The sequence below is a fragment of the Phragmites australis genome, chromosome 19, assembly GCF_958298935.1.
Source record: "Phragmites australis chromosome 19, lpPhrAust1.1, whole genome shotgun sequence".
In the NCBI taxonomy this organism is placed as follows: Eukaryota; Viridiplantae; Streptophyta; class Magnoliopsida; order Poales; family Poaceae; genus Phragmites; species Phragmites australis.
Window position 1 is genome coordinate 24,903,916 of NC_084939.1, and position 23,092 is coordinate 24,927,007.

At 42.2% G+C, this 23,092-nt stretch overlaps 1 protein-coding gene and 2 pseudogenes across 3 annotated transcripts; all 3 read right to left on the minus strand.

Moving 5' to 3' along the window:
• On the minus strand, nt 1–3,546 carry LOC133900301 (double-stranded RNA-binding protein 8-like; annotated as a pseudogene).
• LOC133900051 (regulatory-associated protein of TOR 1-like) lies at nt 2,541–12,863 on the minus strand. 3 transcript variants are annotated; one of them, XM_062341132.1, is made up of 23 exons: nt 12,276–12,862; nt 10,927–11,029; nt 10,194–10,276; nt 9,952–10,110; nt 9,741–9,857; nt 9,448–9,605; nt 9,173–9,327; nt 8,907–9,051; nt 8,752–8,830; nt 8,532–8,633; nt 8,227–8,310; nt 8,020–8,130; nt 7,578–7,931; nt 7,319–7,499; nt 6,592–7,203; nt 6,148–6,474; nt 5,919–6,042; nt 5,705–5,829; nt 5,495–5,634; nt 5,295–5,396; nt 4,373–4,458; nt 4,139–4,223; nt 2,541–4,007 (listed from the first exon to the last, which is right to left on the minus strand). In XM_062341132.1, exons 1-23 carry the CDS (start codon nt 12,576–12,578, stop codon nt 3,672–3,674), a joined length of 4,071 nt encoding a protein of 1,356 aa, XP_062197116.1. In that variant the 5' UTR covers nt 12,579–12,862; the 3' UTR covers nt 2,541–3,671. The 3 variants fall into 3 exon arrangements, with proteins under 3 accessions (XP_062197116.1, XP_062197117.1, XP_062197118.1); XM_062341133.1 differs by having other exon boundaries at nt 5,919–6,039; nt 12,276–12,861; XM_062341134.1 differs by lacking the exons at nt 2,541–4,007; nt 4,139–4,223 and having other exon boundaries at nt 4,382–4,501; nt 12,276–12,863.
• Nucleotides 12,864–18,869: 6,006 nt separating this feature from the next.
• LOC133900302 (uncharacterized) lies at nt 18,870–21,430 on the minus strand (annotated as a pseudogene).
• Nucleotides 21,431–23,092: the final 1,662 nt, after the last annotated feature.

Consider the following 23,092-nt stretch of genomic DNA (forward strand, 5'->3'; position numbering starts at 1 on the left):
ATCATCAACATCGGAAGGCCATTATATTTGGAGTCAACCACCACAATTTATTTGTCTCCTGCAATGCATCTCCTGAATTTTGGTTTTCCTGTTCGCAGAAATTTTTGCTGTTCTCGAACTTAGGTTCCTAATTAGGTTGCACGAATTCAGTATTGCTAGCTGGCCCCTGAGGTTCTCGTTTCCTCCTTATATTGCAGCATTGTTTGATGGCTCTTCCTTTACAATTGTAGTTTCCCCATTAGGTTGCAATGCTACAGAGGTGCTCAGTGTCTCCAGCCCTATGGTTTTAGCTGCCTCGATAGGCTTCAGCATTACTGAGTGGCTCCTGTTTTATACTTCTAGCTTCCTCATTAGATTGCATCATTGTAGTATATCTAAGAAGCTCACGTTCTACTCTTCTAGCTTCCTCATCAGGCTGTGAGATTATAACGTGGTTCGATGGCTCCTCTGTTATTGTTGCTTGAATTGGGACATCAGAATCATGAACATCCCCGGCCACTATAGCTCCATCCTTTTCAGCATCAACTGTTTGGTCAGTCTTCCTCATGAATTTCCTCTTGTTCCATTTCTTCTTGTAACCACTTTTCTTGACTCTAAGTGGTTTTGGGGTTTCAACTGGCTTTTTCTGTCTCCTTAACCTGCCTTTGGCCAGGAACAACAATGTACTTTGTGGCACCATTTGTGCAACCCTCTGATTGACCTGCACCAAACACTGTCCATTTATGACTCAACATCCAAGCCAGCGCCAAATAAGAGGAATAAAATTTGCACAATGAATGCCCCTGGATTTAATAATAAGAAAACTACCCTGGATTGCAAGAAGAGCAGTTCGGGCGGCTTTTATCTCTGCCTCCTTCTTTGTTCTAGCTGCAGCACCAATGTATTGTATGCCACCAATCTCAACAGTGCATATGAATGGAGCTACGTCTGAAGCTTGTTTAGTGTAAATATAAGATGGAATGGCATAATTCATCTTCTGAGCGTATTCCTGAAGAAGATTCTTGCACAGGCCAGTTTCTTGCTGCAACGCATAGTAAGATGTATCAAAGAAACACATCGATCGAGAAGAGATACTACACTGCTATGCTAATTTAGTCATCTAATACCTAAGAAGTAAAGAATCTTCAAATTATAAAAAGAATGCCTTTGGACATGGTAACAAAATTTAATAACCATTTTGTGAGATATGTAGCCTATGTATGGTAACTATGGTTCATGGTTCATAAACTGGGCAGAACAAGTTCGCGAGCATCTTCATTACTAATTCCTTACTATATTTAGAGAAGACCTTAGCGTGATCGGGAGCTTTCACAACTACAAACAAATAACCAGAGCAAAAAACATTATTAAACTAGGTGAAATACCATGAAACCAAAAACAAGCTTTCGTGATCATTTTTCAGGTACTGCTAGTCGACCACAATCAAACTAGTTAACATTACTCGAAAAACTAATAACAACAAGGTACAGAGGAACTATTAGCATTCTTACGAAGCGTCCTGCAGAGGCTTCATCATACCAAGTTTATAAAGCAGATAATTTCGCATCACTAGAAATAAAAGTACAGAAAGAATATCTTACGAGCTCAACCTATGTTATTTTAAGAAGCATGTGTTCTAGGCAGCAGCATAACAGTGAAATTGCACTACACAACTTTTTCCAAAGGACAAAGGAGAAAAAAATTAGATTGCTACTCATTCGCTTACAGATTAAAGTACACAGAACAGATTTATTTTGAGGTCGCTTTTGTATATGCTTAAAATCTTTACTAACTGTACCCAAAAGAAAAGAAAGACATAAAGAGTAACTTACAACTGCTGGGATGTTTTCATTTGCTGGTACGGACTTGACTATCTCCATGAGCGCAACTTCCACGGCTGACTGTTCTGTAGCCTTTCGGCTGAAGAATCCGGGCAGCGAGTCGTACTTGGTGTTGTTAATGACCACGGTGGACTTGAAGATGGGTTCATGGGAAGGGCCTTCTTTGAGGGTATGCTACTCTGGTGTTGGAAGACCAGCTTTCTGCGCATACTCTTGAAGGCGGCTCTTGAATACATAGCAATTCTCAACCCCTGGATCAAATGAAGTACGCCACAGCTAAGAAAACGGGAAAAAAAAAATAGAAATTTCGATTTTATTTTGGAAGCCTCGAATAGGATGTACTAACAAGCTTTGCTTTGGTAACAAATAAAGGGGGGGGGGGGGGAAATGTTAATGCCGTAGATTGTTTACAAATGTTTAAGCTATGATCCGGAGGGCTAAGAAAATGTATGAAGTAACGAGGTAGCAAAGATGATCCAACAAATTGAGCGAATCAAACAAGAGGAAACGGTGAACCAGACCTGCCTGCCTCCCAAGACGTTCCTCTAAGCCAGGCAACGGTGAACTTGGTTGACTGTAAATGTCGGTATTTTTAGGCAGCTGTAGTATATGAAATGGGACTTTCAAAAGCTATGCTCACGTCACATGCTCAGTCACTGTGCTTCTCAGAGAAAGAAACCAAGACAATATTGTTAACGGAACAAGCATAACAAAACAATAGAAGCACACAAATAGCAGAGCACACGATCGGGTGGTATTGCCATTATCAACAGTTTCATTCAGTACATTTGCTCTACAACTCACTGCCCAGAAACAACATATCCAGGTATATGTATCCCCCTCCTCAATTGTTGAAGAATAGAACAATAAAGGTTGACCAACTTTCCATGGTTTCCCGATGGCTCCTCCAAGTTCTGAATTCTGAAGCAAATGCTTAACTGCTTAAGCACATCCACCCAACACGCACAAGCTGTGTTGTATAGCTTCAATCTCTGCGCCAGGCAGATCGCCAATGGGTAGATAATCCCTCACAGATGCACAGCCTACTCCATCAATGCACCTCCAGTATCAAGACATCATCGCAGGAAAGTAGTTACGTAGACAGATACCACAAGACCTCAAGCCTTCAACAGCTCGCTCATGTTTCTTTTTTCTTTCTTTCACTTCTGGGATGAAAACTATACCCAAGGAAAAAACATCCTTCCACACATTACATCTTGAGACCAGATAGCTGACAACTGTACAAACACGATTCATATATACAAATGGACAATCTGTCCAATGATTACAATGCAAGGCTAAGGCTGGAGGGCATTGATTCATGCAGGCCATACTAACCCCATCTACTGCTATATTAGCTGGACAAATGCAACTATCTATTGGAGAACATCTGTGTGAGGGACATGTGCATGCATTCTACCTGGGCCCATATGCACAACCACTTGCCCAGGCAGCCCCTACCAAACCTGGCTTATGATGTGAAGCCTTTTTACACTTTGGAAAGGAAGGACATCAGCAAAGGACAATCCGGATGAGGTGACTATTTACATTTTGGTTAACCTAGGTATGATTATTTGGGGGAAGCCTCCAAGTTCAATGACAAGACCAGGGTGGGGTTTGACAACCTTCTGCAAGGAGGCTAATGAATCTTGTGATCTATCTTACAAACTGCACACATCGTCCAACAGGCAATATGCACCGAAAGCCACGGCGCCATCACCGCCATGTCGGTGACCAGGCTTCACATCATCTTGGATGCTGTAGCTGGACCATGGCGTGGAGCCATCATTTGGCCAAACATAGGCCCACCGGTTGCACTGTGTTTGCATGTCACGAGATGTAGACCTCATCTTACTTGTAATTTTCCTCCGCGTAGATAGAGACAAGAGCATTATCACCAGCACCAGCGGCCAAGAGTGATTTGTATGGGTGAAAAGAAAGGCAATTTACACTGCCTATTCTTTGGCCCATAAAAGATGGCTGGTAGCGTATTATCGTCAACTGTTCTCCTTCAAGGCTAAACACTTTAATCATCTGCTTGGCTGAGCCGCTTGCAACAACTGGGGCATGCCGATGAACAGCTAGTGCTGTAAGCGAACCCCTGTGTGCCTCGATAGTGAGGTAGGGTTCTGATGCCCTTCTAACATCAAGAAATTGAATGTCTCCAGCTTGAGATGCGCTTACAATCTGTGATAGCATAAATGATAAAAAGGGAGCACTGTAAAGCTTAAACAAGACCACACATTTATAGAATGGCTTAGCTAGCTTCAACAACTGAAAATAAAAAGGCATAACAAAGAAGTGGTAATATTATTCACCTTGAATGGATCAAACCCAGGCTGAAACCCTATGCCCACAACCTTTTCTGTTCTTGGGGCATGTGGACTGGTCATATAGACAAGCCTACAGTATTGAAAAACAATATTAAGAGTTAAAACATAAATTGGTGGAAAAGAAAGAGGCGGCAGGATATTGAATAGGGCATATGGGACATATGCATGGTATTCATCAAATGGCAGAAGGCCAAAGGATGTAGACACTACTCTACTTACCTATCAGGAGTGCGAACATCAAATATCCTGACAGAAGCATCGGCAAAACCAGCAGCAAAATGACCAGAGCAGACCTGAGATGCAGACTGAAACAGAAGCAGCAAGCAAAAGTCATGCACAGACGCAGACCTGATAAACATAAAACTTGGTGCAATAGCTAGAATCATATGCATAAAGCAATCAAACAGCTCATTTCACGCCTATGGAACGAAATTACATATGTTCTTGAGAAACCAACCTCCAAAATGTTATATACAGCTTCCATACACCATTAAGAAAAAAGGAGAATAACAAGATAAGCTGACAAAACCATTACAAGGGAATACACTATTTATTCTTTGCTAAAGTAAAAATCATAGTTTATGGTACCACAAGAGCAAATCCTTTGGCAAATTCCTATTTACCTCCCGCTCACATTGCTAAACCTACTTGAGACAAGTTGACAGTTCTCCTAAAGAACGCAACGCCATAAGCCACATCCACTCATAAAAAAACTTAGCTATTTGAATTGCACATGCTTATACTAGGTGAATGCATGAACATCATTCTTCATGAAGGAATATTATGATTCCATTTTGTCGCTATGCAATTCATATACAGATAAACATCAGCTCCTTTCAGCCACATGTTTTATTTTTGTCACAATTTAACTATCAAATATAAACCTTGGATTCCATGATATCAAATGACTAGCAGTGAAATACAGTTGCACAGTATATGTTGTAAGTCATTGATTAATATGAAAAGGGAAGATCGTCAAGTATGTAGCATGAACTGCATAACAGAAAATAAAACACAGAATCACAGATAAATGATGAGTTCCTCAGTGACAAAGTACAAGATAGCCTAGTCAAAGAACAAAAATAAATTACTTAAATTGATATTTCAATTACTCAAATGGCACATGGCAACAATAACTCACCAGAGCAGAAATAGCGCTATCAGCCGATAATTGGGTGGTGCTGAGAAGTTGTTCCTTGTCAAGATCCCATACAAGGATAGAAGACATGTCACCAGATGCGTACTATTTAAAACAAAAGGAAGCAAGTCCTTGTATTAGAACAACATACAGTGCATAAAACAAAATTACAGAACTACTAGAAAATGACACCGGAATATCACCAGATAACCAGATTGCTGCTGCCAATCGATCACAATACTGCGACCGGCAGCTCGATGACCCTGAACTGATGAAAAAGCAGTTACAAGTTTCTGTCGTCCCTTCTGAGTAAAGTTTTTCCATATGCGGACATTCCCATCGCCTGAAATATGAAAATTAGATAGCACAACGGTACAAGTACATAATGAAACGTGTAGAGAAGAGAGGCATACTTGAGGCAGCTAAAAGCAAGCTCTCATCAAGCTCATTGATATGCAAAAGCTTAGATAGCCCTCTGTCAGAGAACTTATGGTTTTCGAAAGTGTTCACCAGTAGTGCATCATCATAGTTCCACACTCTGATATGAGACACAGAACTTTAGCAACTGCAGCAGTGCATATGAAGAACTAGGATTTTCAATTTTCATTTTAATAATATTTTTTTCACCTTATTTGCTCATTTTCATCAGCTGCAACGACGATCGGAGAAAATGGCATCAATAATGCTGCTTTTGTACCCAACTCAAACCTCGTATCCCAGCTAGCAATTTGGCTGGTCATCTTGCAAGCTGCTATTCCCACCACCCACCAAAAAAGAGGGAACAAAATAACGGATAAATAAGTAAAGAATACCAACAACAATAATGTAATGCAGAATAATCTATCTGTCCACGTACACGAACGCTGGCATTTAGCAATGTAATCTAGTGCAATTCGTTCTCTCTCTTCTCTTCTAGCATTTGTGTCCTCGTTATCATCAGAACCAGTTAGAAGTGGCCTAGAGAAGTGACCACAGCTCCAGTTGTAAATTATTGACTGGGGAAGTATACTTAGCTCAGCATTACTGGGAGCTCCAGCAGAGCTTAAAAGGGGATCAGCTAAGCCCTCAGGTGAATTCATAAGATGTGGTCTGAAATCCATAGAACACACTCGGCGTAATCCTGTAAGATAATCATGCTGAGGGGGGCTAACAGGAGGGGTCCTAAATGCCATTGAGAAGTTTCCTGCAAAATATTGGTAGACTCAGTTCAACATTTATTCTTTTCTTCCCTTGAACACCTATTGCACAGAAGAAAGTGAGGAGTTCCAAAAACACAGCAAAGAAAGCAATTATAACTTACCAGAATTCATGTCAAACCAGGAAGAAGAGCGTGCCATTCCAGAGTTTGATGGAGGTGCAGATGTCTCTCCTTGATGTGCACCTCCACTGTTAAATCTAGTATGTTTCATGACCACTTGCTCAACACCTATGAGGAACAGTGCTCTCCGACCAATGGTTGAAATTCTTGGGTAAGGATCTTTAGCAACAGAACACATGGTCGATATAAATTGAGAAAAAAATCCACTATCAACATGCTTTGACCTGGTGTAGCTGAGACCACCATTACTTGCATTCTCTTTCAGTAATATGCCTGAATCAGAGTGGTGGGAAGAATCATCTGATTGGGGAGAGCCATGCATGATGCTAGTTGTCACAATCGGGCTGCTTGTAGAAATTCTTCCATCACGGTCAGTGACACCACTATCACTGCCGACCCTTAGCACAGGTCCTATATGAGAAGCAAGGCCACTGCTGCCTTGTAGAATGCTGTTGGGATTGTAAACATTACTTGGATTGCTTATATTAGCCAATGATGGTAGTGACTTCAGCAATGAATTGGTTTGAGGTTTCCAATACTCAGCAGCAATAGATTTGAGATGTTTGTTGTGACCCGATGCAAAGCGGGTAAGCGCTGGAAAAACATCAGGTCAACTCAAATTGATTCCCAAAAAGCTAAAAAGAATCTACAACGTTCAACAAATTGAAAAGAGTGGTGTAGGAGGAACATGTTTTTCTAATGCACATACCTATAGCAACCTCAGATCTAACAAGGGGACTACCATCTGAAGACACCTGTAGAAGGCTTCGAACAACATTTATTTCAGCTTTCACCTTTTCATCATCATCAGAATCGTCATCAACTCCATTCAATGATGAAGATCCCATATCCAGGAGATTCCCAAGTGCAAAAACAGCAGAAGCTCTGACCTGGTAAGACCAAATATTTAATATGAGTCTTGCGATGTAGGCAAAAGAAAGAACTGATACAATTGAAGGCCACCGTACCTCAGGTTGAGGCTCCGACAATAGACAGATAACAATTTCTGGCGCATTTGATTGCAGACCAAGTAACTGAGCATCAGGGAAATCTTCCCAGAGTTTGCCGAGGCATAAACACAGCCACTGCAAAAGCAAAGGCTCTGTCTGTGCATCATGAAGATTCTCAGGTTGAAGATGTCTCAGGCAAACATCTATAAGACCTGCATTAATACAAGCCTCTTGACCCCTTCTATGTCCATCCACAATAACTGCTAAAACGAAAGCAGCCATTGCACGCTGCTCTGGGTAAGCATCCAAACTGTCAAGAAATCTGATAAAATATGCATGCCCTCCATCTTTAACCAAGTCAACTTGGCATGACTGTCATTTGGGGGAAAAGATACAGGGTAAACACCTGAACCTAGAAGAACAAAAGGAACTTCAAAAGATTCCAAAGTATAGTGCATACCTTATCCAGAGAGAGAATTTTTGTCCATATGAACACAAGAATTTGACGCAACTCCATTGCACTTGTTTGGAGCAGTTTGAGTACACAAGGGAAGATTCCGACAGACAAGGCCTACAGCAATGAAGTGCCAGATGTTAAAAATTCTAAAGAGAATAAACAACAAGCATTTCATTAAAAAGGTACATGCAGAAGAGGTCAGCTACATACCAAATCAACTGCCCATGGTCCCATGTCAAGAAATCTTCCAAGGAGAACAAGCGCTCTGAATCTGTGTGATTGACTAAGCAAGACCTACACAAAACACAAGATGTAAGAGGAAAGAAAAACAAGAAAAGAAATATAGTGGATAAGATGACAAAAGGGAATGCATGCAAATCATTTTCCCAAATTAAAATTGTAGCAGCAAAGAGATGGGAGATGAGGTACTTGAAAAATAGCTAACAAAGTAAGTTAAAACTGTGTTTTACAAATCATATTGACTTACAAGTAACTGTAGCAGAAAAATGTCTTACCTGAAGAACTATAGGTAACTGTTCAGGCCGTTTCTTCTCCTCAGAGCCATGATCAAGCCATACTTCAAAAGCCGTCAATTGTTCCGTAAAAAATGGGCTTGGCTGATTTAAATAAGAAGACAAATAAATTGGCAATACTAATGATTCCATTCAAATGGCACAACAATATCAACAAAAAGTGTTGATATTTCTTGAAAGTGCTAAATAACAAGTAGTAAACCTGAAACTCCGCATTTGGATCAGCAATTGATTGAGGAAGCTTGGAAAGGCATATCTCAGCAGCCATGTCCCATGCATCCCTGACATTTACCATGTTACGGAAAATGCACAAAAAGTAGCTAATGCAGAAAGAGAAGGACTAGTCAGGTTAGTTACCACATATGGTGTTGATGTGTTTGTGGCAACAACGGGAAAGAAATTGGAGAACAATTTGCAGATCTCATGATTCTCTCAGCAAGTAAGAAGTTGCGAAAGAGACTAACAACCAGAAGATCTTGCCTGAAAAGCCTTTGGAATAGATCTGCACAGTGAAACTTGTATCACAAACCCTACATAACGAGGCATATTCATTTTGAACTCAAAATGACCTTTGTTTTTTTCTTGTTCTTGAAAATATTCTATCTATCTCCAAGATGCCGTACCATGAGGAAGAACATTCCATGCAATAGTATCTGTAATAGCAGTGAAAATCCAGTTCAACTCCCCAAGAAGAGTTTTACGGTCATTTTGCCTTCCAGGAATTTGGTCAATAAGAGAATGATCCAGAGAACCACAGAGTAATGATCGCTTACAAAACCTGCATAGTTTAAAGACATGCCCACAGGTTAGGACAACAAGGTAAATAGAAAAGGAGAGAGTATGAGACAAGAGACAGTAATACAGTATACAGGTAAAGACAGAAATACAGTATCCATACCAGTGCAATGCCATTTTGATGGGTGTTGTGAGGCAAGCTGTAAACACATCAGCAGGAAATTCTGCACTCTGGGGAAGAGTTTGATGTGCCTCGCAGGCAGCAAGAAGAATGCAATCCTTCAGTGAAGACGCAGAGCTGCTAGAACTCCAGTCTAGGCGCTGAATTAAATGAGAGTCACAACGGATACTAAACAATCCAGGAATGATGAAAATAAACACAAAACACATAGATCATGATGACCTTCAACTTTAAGCACATGAGAAACATACACTAATTAGAAGCTTATAACATACCTCTAGAAAAGCTTTAACAATAATTCCAGCCGCTGAGCAGTCAAATACATAAATTGAAGGTGTTTTTAGCCATGAATCAAGATCAGTAATAGGAAGTGGAATATACTGGGTGTAACTCTGCAACAAAATGTGGGGAAAAAAAGACCATTTCATCAAAGGCATCTATAATCAGTACATGCAACAACCAATGCAGTGTATTAATAAAATTTACCTTGTTAAACACCCAAATCTCACCATTAGCTGTAGGTTTTGGTACACCATGTCCATTATAATGGAAAAGGACTCTCTCTGATCTGGCAAATTTGCGGCAAGTATTACAGAGCTTCTTAACTTCCTCCACTGTTGGATCCAGCTGAAGCTTGTAACGAGCCTGAAAGCACCATTAGGACATGAAGATGTAAATAATGACTACCAAGATATCATATAAGTTAAACAGGAAAGCAAGTTCCTCACCTTAGGTTGCCATCGTTCGTACTGCAAGTGCAATGTTTTTCCAATACTTTCGAGAGCTTTCGGAGGTGCCATAGAAAATGGATCTGAAAACAAAGGAATGAACAGCTATGAAAACATATATCAAGGCAACTGCACGAAGTGCAATAACAGTTTGAAGTACAATCCTATCAACAAATATGAATCACCATGTTGTCTAAAATCTGGTGCATTTCAACTTTCTTGAAAAATAATCAGCAGTCATCACAAAGACACAAACATTAAGAAACTAAGTTCATATCTTCCACAACCAAGACAAGCATCTGAACTTAAAAAATTTTAATTCCCCTATAATTGAATGCCAGTTATTAAGTTTAAATTCAAAAGTGGTACACATGCATAAAATCATCTAAAAGATTATAGAGTAAAAATAATCTCGTTTTGGGAAGATAAATTTCAACAGTCCCTTTAAAACAGTAAGGGGCAGACAGTTTCTTTGTTGCAATTACTTCTGATTAACAATATGTCCTCATTTGGCACTCATGAATACAAAAGATGGAAAAAAAGAAATAGTTTTACTGAAATGTTGAAAAGCGGGTCATTTTCAGTGTATCCTAACTTCCAAGACATTGTCATGTGGTGAGGAGCTGAATTCCACAAAAATTAAAGACGAAACGGAACTATCAAGTGCAGGTAACTGTATTTTTTCTCAGCTGATTAGAATTTGGAGAAGATATATACACGTCTAAACATTTACCTATCCAGCACTCCATTCTTGCACAAGGAGAAATTTTAATTACATCTGGCGGATCAACACTAATGTTTAAACATAATACAAGTGCAACACATCCAGTCTTCATCTGCACCACCAAATCCATTATTAGTAAATATCATGTACAACAGTAAAAGATGAGAACCACATGTAAAGAAAATACCATCCTAAAAGAATGATCAGTGATGTATAATAATACAAACCAATAATCCAACCAAAGTAGACAGTCAATTTAAATAGAAGAAATAAATAAAACTTTTCAACCTGGCCGATTTATACAATATGTACACCTCAGTAAATTTATGCAATCTGTAGATTGTACAATTCTGCATGCATTTTTTTAACAGTGGGTCAGTAAATTCAACACAATGCTCAAACAAGCAAATATGAACTGCAAACATTCAAGGGACTTTGTTTCAAGGGTGAAAGGACAGCTTCATGTAAATGATATTTTGTTACACCAAGTGCTTCTACAAAATTCCAGACGGAATCTAGGAAAATGGAACATCTGTATATACAGAAGTAGTATTTTTCTTTGCCCAAAGACATCGAGAAAGCATAAAATTTCCCACAGATTTCAAGACCCTATTTCCCATCTGATGGTTCATGCCATTACAATATGCACGATGTGGCATCCCTGAAACCACTGCAAGGTTGCATACTAGCTTCATGACAGTGGAATCTCTTAAGCCTCAGTGATACCAATACCTTGGGCAGCGAACTTTGCCTCGGCCGATGGCTATTAACCGTCTTGATCCAGGTTTTGTCCATGATTTAACTTATAGCTTCACCAACAGCGACTATTGGACCCCAAAAAAATATTTAAGAATCACACGATTTCAATTTTCTTTAAAAAAATATGCATTTTGTATACACAGAAATTTGTATATGTAGGTATACATATGCTGACAGGGCCTCTTAGGAAAGTCCAGAGTAATACTGCTTACTTGCTTATTTGATTTTTTTATCCGCAACATACTGATTGAAAAGCTGGTGATCACCATGCTACACTTAATTGGTCAATGAAATTAGAAACACCGTTAACATACTATTTCCGTTTTGTATCAATCATTATCAAAGCAATGGAAACTCGTTGCAACACTTGGGAATTAGAAGATACCCACTTCTGGTACAGTGATACAGTGATACTCATTTCATATCATGATTGTTCTGCTTGCGAGACTAGAGATCATTCGGAAACCTCATTGTAAACCTCATTACATATTTTTCAAGGGCCGTAGTTATGTTAAACCATATTTTGTGAACAACTGAGCAACACCGGAAGAAGCAGGAGCAATATAAACAGCAGCAATATACCGCGCTACATCCATTACCCGGTCCTTGGGCCGCCACTTGGGGACGAGCCCGATGGTGGAGGGCCCGGCCGCCGCCGCGGCAGCCTCGTCGAGTCCCTCGTGGCGCTGCTCGCACAGCACCACTACCTGGGACAGGTACGCCACTGGCGTCGGCTTCTCCTCATCGGCCTCCATGCCATTTCTGCGCTCTGGAACATTCACGACGACGGGGAGGTCATCTCTGACGTGGTTGTGGTGGTGATTCGGCAGCGACGCCGAGGGCGGCAACGGCGAGGACGACGAGTGGACGAGCCTGGACGCCATGAGGTCCCCCAATGCCATCGACGCTTGCTCTCTCTCTCTCTCTCCTCTCTCCCCTCCTCGTCACCCCGCACCCATCATGAGGTCGTTCACCTACATCGATCGAATCCGCCCGGCGCGAAGAATCCGGAGGGGGGAGCCAGGTCACTGGGGGTGTAAAGATTGGACGGAGGTTGGTGGGGAGGGGTTTAGGGTTAGGGTTTGGATGCGGCTGGGAGGAGAGAGAGAGAAGGGGAGGTGAGAGAAGGGAAGCGCCGGAGAGCCGGGAGGACAGAGAACTGGAAATTGGACCTCTCTCACTTTTCCGTTTTTTTACTAGTTTCGGGGTGGTGGTCCCACCGTATGAGATGCGTAGGTTTGTGGCCGTGGGCTGCTTTAGCGGTGCGTTAACGGAAATAAAATTAGTACAGTATGATATCAAGTATATATATATATTACTTATATTAATAGATTTAAAAAGTAATTTTCTGACTAGTGTTTTTTCCGTAGAAATTCGATCACAGCTTATTACTTATGAGAATAAGAATGAAATAGTTTTAATTATTATTACAGGAAATCATAAAATCGTGATCAATAATTGTACATATAGATGGGTTAATTGTTATAAATCATCGTTGAATGTTTTAAAAAATAGAATGATAAAAACTATATAAATTCTAAAATTACTTAGTTAAAATTTAAGATTGATAGTTAAGTGTGTACGTAGAATCCACGTGTGTAACAAAATAAATTTGATAATGTTGCATTGCTCAAACAAGACACAAGTAAAATTAAGTCATAACACATATTTATGAGGAATCGTCTAAACAGTATTCTAATTAATTATCAGGAGGATCATTATTTATAATCACAATCTCAATGGTTAACCAGAATAACATCCCAGTAGTCCCGACACGTGTTTTGTGTCTAAGATCGGAACACATACCTTTCCAACACGTACATCACAACATAGCTTAAGAAAGAGCGACTAATTAGAGTTATATTACAAGTTCTTAAGCATACAACTATTTGCAACAGTTTACAAAAGACAAACTACGCAGCGAAAGATTAAAACCTTAACGGCAACTAAAGAAGAGTGAAGGCATATGCTATTAGGCTCCACCCCAAAAACTATGCCTCACCAGAATAATCTGTACTACTTTTACCCACCACCTGCATCGGCGGGCATGAAGTAGCTAAACATCGCCTCACCCTCACAAGCAGAATCTAAAAGCGCAGGCATGAGTACGAAAATACTCGTAAGACTTAAACCATATAGAGCACATATATTTAGCTTGACTCTAAGTATTCTGCATTGAGCTGTTAGCAAGAGTAGACCATAAGATTAAGTAAAACATATGTGGTAAGCAACCTAGATACATATGGGTGAGCATCTATACTTAAAAACAACTACCTTTCTACCATGTAGTATCTACAACTTGAACATGTATGTATAGTAACCATAGTATCTTACCAACAAACTACCAACAAAATTCTATTATACCATAACATTATCCCACATTCGTAAACTCTATGACCGATATAAATAAAATAATAGCATGCTCATGACCAAGAGCGTAGCAATTCGAATTGTTCTTACACCCTGCAGGGGTACAACTTTACCCACATGACTCGAGGACCATTCAGCTTGTGCTACTCACAAAAGTACACACAAGGGGTACTCGAGTCAACCTTTCTCATACCCGGAACCACCCACTTGCAATGCCCCTATGGCACCGGGGTTACCGCGAGCGTGTCCCGAACACCTCTGGTTCCCCGCCACCTTGATTCTCCTTTTCTTTTCCTGTACGTGTCGTAGAGTCGCAAGGCAAGTGTCGGCACGGTATATGATAATCGGCTTACCTTACTATTAGATCAGCATGTGGTGAGTACGGTAAGCGCTAGAGCCAACTGTACTGACGAATGGCCTTAAACGATGCAAGCGGTCTATAACATCCGGGCTCCTCTCTCGAACTACCTAGAGGACTCCTCCTGGACAGAAGATAGCCCTAACACCGCCCATATCTCGCCTCAATCTCACATCCCAACCTCATCTTTGTATCTATGAACAGTGATTAAACCCTAGGTTCACGAACAACGGCAGCATAGTCGCTTGACTTTTACCGAGGACCTAAGCATTGCTAAACAAGGATAATAATTCATCAATAAGTCAAGGTAGAAATAATGCATCAACATAGGTTCTACCCATATCAGTCTGAAACTGGACTCAACACATGCAAACATACATAAAACATAATTTATCAATTTAGACTCTATTTAATTTGAACAGAGGGTGCAATATGCTTAGATGCTTGCATTTCTGCTCTGGGGTTTGCCCGATACTTCCCGAACAGAACTCGCAGAAGTGGTGTGCCTCAGTGTCACCCTCGATAACACTCGCGTCACGCTCTGGACCTTCGTTCACTAATGAATAACACGTGCAATGATGAGCATGAAGGAGGTGCAATGTTTCATGACATGAGTTTAAATCATTAACAATTTCCTTAACGTTACTTATCGTTAAACATTTACTATTTTCTGGATTAATTAAGCTTAAAACAAAGCTTAGCCCTAATTAGAAAATTAACTATGCTTAGCATGAGTGTGCGTATTTTTACTGATCAGGGCATAATTAAACAAGATTACAAAATTGATTTCATCAATTTTAGAGCTACCAATAATTTATTATGGATTAATGAAGATCAAACCCTTTTTATTAACCTATGAGATTTAAATACATATTTCATAGCTCCAAGTATTTTTAACATGTAGATTATCCTCACACAAACCCAACAAAATTGGTTTCACTATTTTTGGAGAAATATTCTATTTTCTATGCATTTTACAAATCTCACTCGATTTAATAGTTGAATGAATATTCTATTTCATATTTACCAATTAAATCCAAGTATTAAATGGGCTGAAATTTTTTTGCACCCAGGCCGAGCTAGCCACGGTCGATGACAGCGGGCCCGGGCACATTTGACCACGGGTCAAAATCGACCCGCGCCTAGGGCACACAGCGGCGGCACGGGCGAACTCGTCGGCGGCGAACGGCAGTGCGGTGCGGTGAGCGAAGGGCACCGACGGCACCAGAGTGACACGGGGGACTCGATTGAGGGTCGTGTGGTCTCCGGCGACGACCGGAGGGCGGCCATCGACGGCAAACGGCAGCAATCAACGGCGGCGATAATCGACCTGGCCGAGCACTCTTACAGCATTTACGCAGGCATGTGGACTCAACAGCGTAGCTAGTTTCAGACAGGCCCGACGGTGGCCTAGCTGGCAGCATGCGCCGAGGTGGTGGCGGCGGGCGGCTCACGCGGAGAAGCGCGCTGGCAATAGGCCAAAAAGAAAACGGCGCGTGCACTAGTTATACGAGGGAACGAGGGAGCTCACCACTTACCAAGATGGGCCGGAGAGGCAGCGGGTCAGCGGCTTGGCGTTGAGGTGCGGGGTGGAGTTGCCGGAGGCGAGGAAGACAACGCTCGCACGGTGAATTTGGCCGAGGAAGGGTGGAATCTGCGTGAGAGGTGGTCGGTGATGCTCCCTGGGTTCTCCCTCTTGCTTCTTGCGACTTGGGCTCGACGGAGTCGTGCTTGGGCGTGGTGGATTTGGAGGCGGCCGCTATTGTGGTGCTCTGCTTTCTGTGTTTGAGGCCAAGTGAGAGAGGGAGGAGTGAGCAGAGAGAGAGCGAGGGCAGGGAGAGGATAAGGATCGGAGCCACGCCTCAGTGCCATGCTCTGGTTTGTCCGGCGACGTGGCCGGCCTCTAAAGTCCACAAAACCGATGCCACCCTCTGCGCAAAGCTCGGTGAGAGAGGGAGAGACCGAGAAAAAGACAGGATGACGGGTGGGGCCCCATGAACAGTGATGACAGAAGCAAAATAGCCCCTTCACTTCTTCTATTCAAAAGAATATCTTTCCGTGGTCCAAAAATTATGGGACAAATTTTGTGTGAAACTACAATTTATGTGCAACCCATTTTAACTAGTTTGACCCATAATGCCTGAGCCAATTTCAAACTAAAATTCTCAAAAAATGCCAACTTTTCTAATTTGTGGTAATTTTTATGCCGTCAAAACCATCTCCAAAAATTTGGAAAAATTCATTTATATTCTTCATATTGCATGGAATAATTTCTAAAATTGTTTCCAACCCTATGTTGTATAGCAATATTGTGAGTTGCTTAACAATGCACCAATTAACATTGATTTTCACAAATTATATTTAATTGAAAATGCATGTTCATAATTCATCAAAACAATTAAGCATGATACCAATGATGCTTAATGACATGCTTAAGTCATTTGGCCTGTCACAATATTTATCACAAGTAAAATTAAAACTTAAGTACTGCATATTCAGAACTCAGTTCATCACAACTCTCAAAACCGGCGCCACCCTCTGCGCAAAGCTCGGTGAGAGAGGGAGAGACCGAGAGAAAGAAAGGATGATGGGTGGGGGCCCATGAATAGTGACAACTGAAGCAAAATATCCCCTTCACTTCTTTTATTCAAAAGAATATCTTTCTGTGGTCCAAAAATTATGGGACAAATTTTGTGTGAAACTACAATTCATGTGCAACCTATTTTAACTAGTTTGACCCATAATGCCTGAGCCAATTTCAAACTAAAATTCTCAAAAGATGTCACCTTTTCTAAATTCTCAAAAAATGCCACCTTTTCTAACTTATGGTAATTTTATGCCTTCAAAACCATCTCCAAAAATTTGGGAAAATTCATTTATATTCTTCATATTGCATGGAATAATTTCTAAAATTGTTTCCAATCCTATGTTGTATAGCAATATTGTGAGTCGCTTAACAATGCACCAATTAACATTGATTTTCACAAATTATGTTTAATTGAAAATGCATGTTCATAATTCATCAAAACAATTAGCATGATGCCAATGATGCTTAATGACATGCTTAAGCCATTTGGGGTGTCACAATATTTATCACAAGTAAAATTAAAACTTAAGTGTTGCATATTCAGAACTCAGTTCATCACAACTCTGAGTATTCCATTGCTCAAACAAGACACAAGCTGCAAACAAATTGAAATTCACAAGTCTGGTCGATACATTTGCATAATAGTCTTGGATACCATGCAGTCTTGGTATCAAAATATAAGAGGTGAATGTCTAAGAAAATTGGTGTAAACAGTAATGTCTAAAAAATTTAAGAACTAATACATTACCCTATGAACATCTTAACCAACTTGATGACATTAGCTTCAACCAGCTCCAGTATTGGCATATGCAAATCACTTCAATTAGAAAAATTATGGTCATCATTGGTATCTCAAAAGAGATGGCAATCAGTTCAAACAACCTTCAGTATTAGAGCTAATGCCTTATACAACAGCATTTATCTTTGTTGTAAGCTAAACCCAAGTGTTGACTTGCTATATCTGATCACTATCATCTAGAACCAAAACAAGAGACATGTAGATAGATGAGGAAACAGGAATAGCTTGCTAGTTGACACACACATATATGAATTACAGCCTAGCAGCATCAACACAACCTATATAATCAAATCTTTTTTCTCAATGAAGGAAATCACTTATGCATGGCACAATCAGTGTATGTGAGCTAACAATGAACAATACAGGTAGTGTCAATGTGTGCAAATATTTAGCATGATTACCATTCTCATTCAACACAATTAAAACATGTGCTAATTGCATACTATATTCCAATCGTCAATTATTACTATCGTAATATGCCAATATGCAGCTTTTAGGGAAAGTATCATCTGAACTGTTAGGTAATCACATGAAGAGTTGCATGCCAACTTATATAAAAGACCTAAAAAGAAGAAACTAATTCTCAAAATTAAAATAGACCACCTTAGCCTCAAAATCATAGCACATCCGTACCTAACCAGAGCCGCTGCACTACTCACTACCACTCTAACAAAAGTATGACCTTTTTTATGGGAGACAAATATTTTTACAACGTATGCTTCAGTAAAAAAGATGCATTCTGAAATTTTTATAGCTCATTGTAATCTAGCACGTAAGTCTACCCGTCAAACACACTTCTCACTAAGCTAGGAACATGCATCAGATTCTACGAAAAAATAAAAAAAAAACATTGAATTCAGTTAAACTTCTGATACAAAACACCACGAGTCTAACACCAGAAACACACTACTAAAGAAAATGTTTTTACAATTGGTTCAGAACCCACACTAATTCACGTACAACAACACCGACCGATTGATCACAGCAGTGCCGGTCGATTGATCGATCGAGATGAGACGAGCGTTCATAACCCACACTATTAACATCACAGCAGCGTCGGGCGATCGATCGAGATGAGATCACGAGAACAGCGTCTCCCACACATCGATGAACACCGCAAGGATCACCAGGTAGTGCCATGGTGAGTTGAGCACGAGGTACATCTCAAGCAGTTGCTCTGCGTTGTGCTCCCCCTTATCGTCGTCACCGCCTGCTGGCCATTTGATGATCATCTCCTACATTGACCTGCAAAAGTCCTCGTATGGGTCGGTTGAGCACTTCATTACCACGAATCCACCATCCATCACAGTGGATGCCATCGAGCCCCGCGGTAGCTTGAAGTTGTACCGACAGCTCTAAGACACACTGTAACACGCAGAAGGCAGCAGCGCGAGGCAAGGGTCGGACATGGATGCACGCGCCATGGTGGTGTTCTTGCGCAAGCAGTTGTAGAAGTCTGACGAGTCAGAGGAGAGGCTCCTCGAGGAGAAGAGGTTCCTCGAGTTCTCGCCGTACTCGTCGAAGGAGGATGAGTTGCCCATGAGCCTCCGCGACGAGTGCATCAAGAGCCCGCGCGATGAGTGGTTGGTCGGCTCCTTCCACCTTGCCACCGGCGGCAGTGGCAGAAGGTGCGCCATGAACGACGAGGATGATGGAAACTTGCAGCCATCCCACTCGTCGGTCTCATATGACACCCCATTCTCCTTGAGTCGCCTCTCCGCATTCCTGCTGGCTGCGTCCATGTCGAGCGGCGCAGATGGTCCAGTGCTCCGGGTATTTGCACTCACTGGAGCATCTCTGTCAAAGGGGGACAGATGCATGAAAGTCTCAACGGATAGTCCGATGATCGAGGGTTCGCAACACCGAACAATACACCGGATAATGAACAGCAAAGATGAAAAAGAAGCAGAAGACCCCACCGGATAGTTCGGTGATTTATTTGAACACACTGGAGAAAATCACCGGAGCATTGTTGACAAATGGGATAATACAGTGACCTCACAGATAGTCCCATGATGATGTGATAAGCACTAGAGAAAGTATCGGAGCAATTTACACAGAGAAGATGTTGGCTCGGATGGCTAAGATATACTCACCGGAAAGTTCGGTGATGAAGATAGAGTATACATCGAAGTATCCAGTGTTCACAGAGGCTTGAGTGGGGTTCCAACGGCTAGTTTCTGAGGAAGTATTCACCGGATGATCCGGTGTTAGTACTATTGTTCTCATTGGATCATCCGGTGTTAACAGCTTTTTAGAGCTGTTGGGTTAACGGCTAGTGCACGAGTTTGAGGCTATAAATACCCATTCACTCAATCATTTGATGGTACTGGAGTCCAGAGAAGTTCATATACACCTGAGAAGACATCCAAGCCACTGAAGTGCTTAAAGTGATCATCCAAGGCAATTAAGCACAAGGTTAGACAGTGATTAGTGCTTATAGGTCTAGAGAGCGAGTTGCTAGGTGATTGTTGACTAGAGAGTGGATCAAGAAGTGATCCAACAGTGTACCTCTTGGTATGCTGGTACCTTAGAGTCTTGGTGACTCGCTGGCAAGTTTGTTGACCCTCCAACTTGGTGTGGAGCGACGACAAGACGATTGTGCGCGGACGCGAAGACCCTTGCCTGTGTGGCTCAAGCTCCGAAGTGATCACGACAGTGAGGAACTGGAAGAGAGGCTAGTTGTGAGACCTTGCCTTGGTGGCTCATCCGGGTGGAGGCCTTGTCTTTGTGATTTGGTGGCTCAAAGGTAGTGACCGGGTGCCGACCGGGAGCATATCCTTTGTGAAGCTTCAACATGGATTAGGGGTGGCATTCATGCTATCGTTACCACGGAAAATAATCCTTATACCGAGTTTGCTCTCTCTACCTTATTTATATTTCCACATTTATATTCTTGCAATTTACCTCCCTAGATAGGTTGCAAACTCTTTTGATCGGTAGAGTAGATACATTAGATAAACCTAGAGCACATTTAGATAAAATTTGATATAGATTTATCTTGTGTTGTTTTTGGAGCTGAAATAGTTCTAAGTGTCCTAATTCACCCTCCCCCCCCCCAACTTAGGACGTCACCGATCCCCTACAGAGCGACAGCCCGCGCAGTCGATGGTGATGGGGGACCAGCGGCGTTGGGTGCGACGCGAAGACGGCCGCGGGCTCGAAGTATGGCGATGACATGGATTTTCCTCCTCTAGGGTGCCCATGCTCATCTTGGTCACCATTGCTCTCTCCTCCCTACGCCAAATTTGACGCCGTGAGGACCAGACGACTACTTGGGATGAGGAGGCCGTGGATCTAAGGCCAGCGGCACGATGGGAGGGCAATGCACCGTGGAGAAGTTGGATCAGATCCGCTGCCAGGAGGTACAAGACCCACTCACCGTAAGCCGATCCCCGTCCACCATCTCCTCACCACCGGCCTTCAGGTGGAAGCCCTCTCTAATGATGCGGCCATCGCAGACGATGATGCAGCCAACCATGGGGTTAGGGCTGGTGTGGCTGGCCGCCTCGCGCGCAAGCTCCACGCATCGCCGCATGTAGCGTCCGTCCATGTCGCTTGATTGCGCCTGGCACCATACGTCGGTTGCGAGCCCGTGCCCGCCCCCAACTGCGAGGCGGGCGCTGGAAGGGGAGGCCATGGAGGCGGCGTAGATGGGGCGCGGGACGAGGTGGGGGCATTGGAAGGGGAAGAGGCATTGTGGCGATGTGGATTGAGTGAGCAAGGAGCGCAACGTGGATCTGGGAGAGAGTTGTGGCAGTGTGGATCAAGCGAGGGGGGATCGAGGTGCGTTGGATTGCGTGTTGACAGGGCTCTGACGATGCATGTGGACGGGAAGACGTGCGATCGGACAGATGATGCACGGGCGCAGGATGATTGCAGATAGACAATGGTTTGGGCGGACGAAAGATGCGGGCGGACGGATGAAGGGCGGGTAGAAAATGAATTCAGTAGAAACATTTTAAGTAGTAGAGATTATACACATTTTAAGGAATTAATTTTGCAATTTTTTGAGGAACCTTTTTGAAGCACATTAATGCGCAACAAGTCATCTTCCTTGCGTCAGGCACCACTCCACTGCCACCGGTGTCACACTTCATCGTCCCTCCACTCGCCACAGCCACTGGCCCCTCCACCAGCACCGCGGCTACCCCGTTCCACCACCTGCGGCCGACGGCGCGTCCCATCTCGCTGCACCTCCCACCACCCACCAACTGCCACCTCCTCCCCGCCCTTCGCTAACCCAGCCACCATGACGACCTAGCCCACTGCCCGCAGCCACCACCCGTGGCTCCGCCGCCTGCCGCGTCACCCACCGTTGGGCTGGCCTCCCACGGTGGAATCGAGGTCGAGGTCCAGGGGGTGAGTGCGCGACGAGTCATTCAGTAGAGTTTCCTATTTTTCCTTGGCATTTGTTCTCGTGATGCTTAGCACTAGCCAAACGAAAGCTATCAACCAATAATACGTAGATAGATATACCTCGTCCGTTTTAAGTTGATGATACATAGATGTATTTAGGCATCGATTGATGATACGATGGCTGTTAAAAATCACCGCTCAAATTCAGATAAAATTGTTACTTGAAACTATTCTTTTAACAATAACAACGAAACCTAACTCGAATTAACAGTGATTCTCGTGGCTAATAACTACATTCCTGCGATATGACAATCGCACGCGGGTACTTAGATTTTGCGTGATGCATGGTAGCTTTGCGGGAACATGCCTACACGAGTAGAAACGGTACACAAGTCTGTAACTGCTGGAGATGTTTTGCACTCTCTTTTCGTAATATTCCTTTCCATTCCATTAGTTTTTCTTTTTTTCTTGCCAAAGTGGCTTAGCACCCAAACTTTGTAGCCTTGAAAATTGGAAGAAATATATATATATACACACACACATATGCAGTTGAGCATATTTTTTAATATAGATAAAATGAAAAAGTTTACTTTACACCCCTGAAGTATCATGAGAGTCCTCATATATAACCCCTGGAAGTAATTTTTGTTTACTTAACCCCTGCATTTTACTCGGTGGTTTTGATGATATGGATAGTAGTATTGCCACTTGGCATGCCATGACAGATATATTCTTTCTTTCTTTCATAGTTCTACATTAACTTTGGTCCTCCCCGCATGTCCACCAGAGCTCACCTTTTCTTCTCATGTAGCCATGCATCTTCTACAGGCAGGCTTCACGCAGCCCGGCTTTATTTGTTGACTGCCACATCCATGCTTTTTTGCTTTGAAGGAAGCGCATCGTTCAACTTCATTGGTTCCTCTTTCATCACCAAACTTGAACT

Excerpts from the sequence above, each read along its gene's own strand:
- LOC133900051 (XM_062341132.1), bottom strand. The coding sequence starts at position 12,578 with ATGGCATTGGGGGACCTCATGGCGTCCAGGCTCGTCCACTCGTCGTCC. Across the intron at positions 11,030-12,275 it reads AGTGGCGGCCCAAGGACCGG|ATGAAGACTGGATGTGTTGC; the intron begins GTAATGGATGTA and ends TTGGTGGTGCAG. Across the intron at positions 6,475-6,591 it reads CTGGTTTGACATGAATTCTG|GAAACTTCTCAATGGCATTT; the intron begins GTAAGTTATAAT and ends AATATTTTGCAG.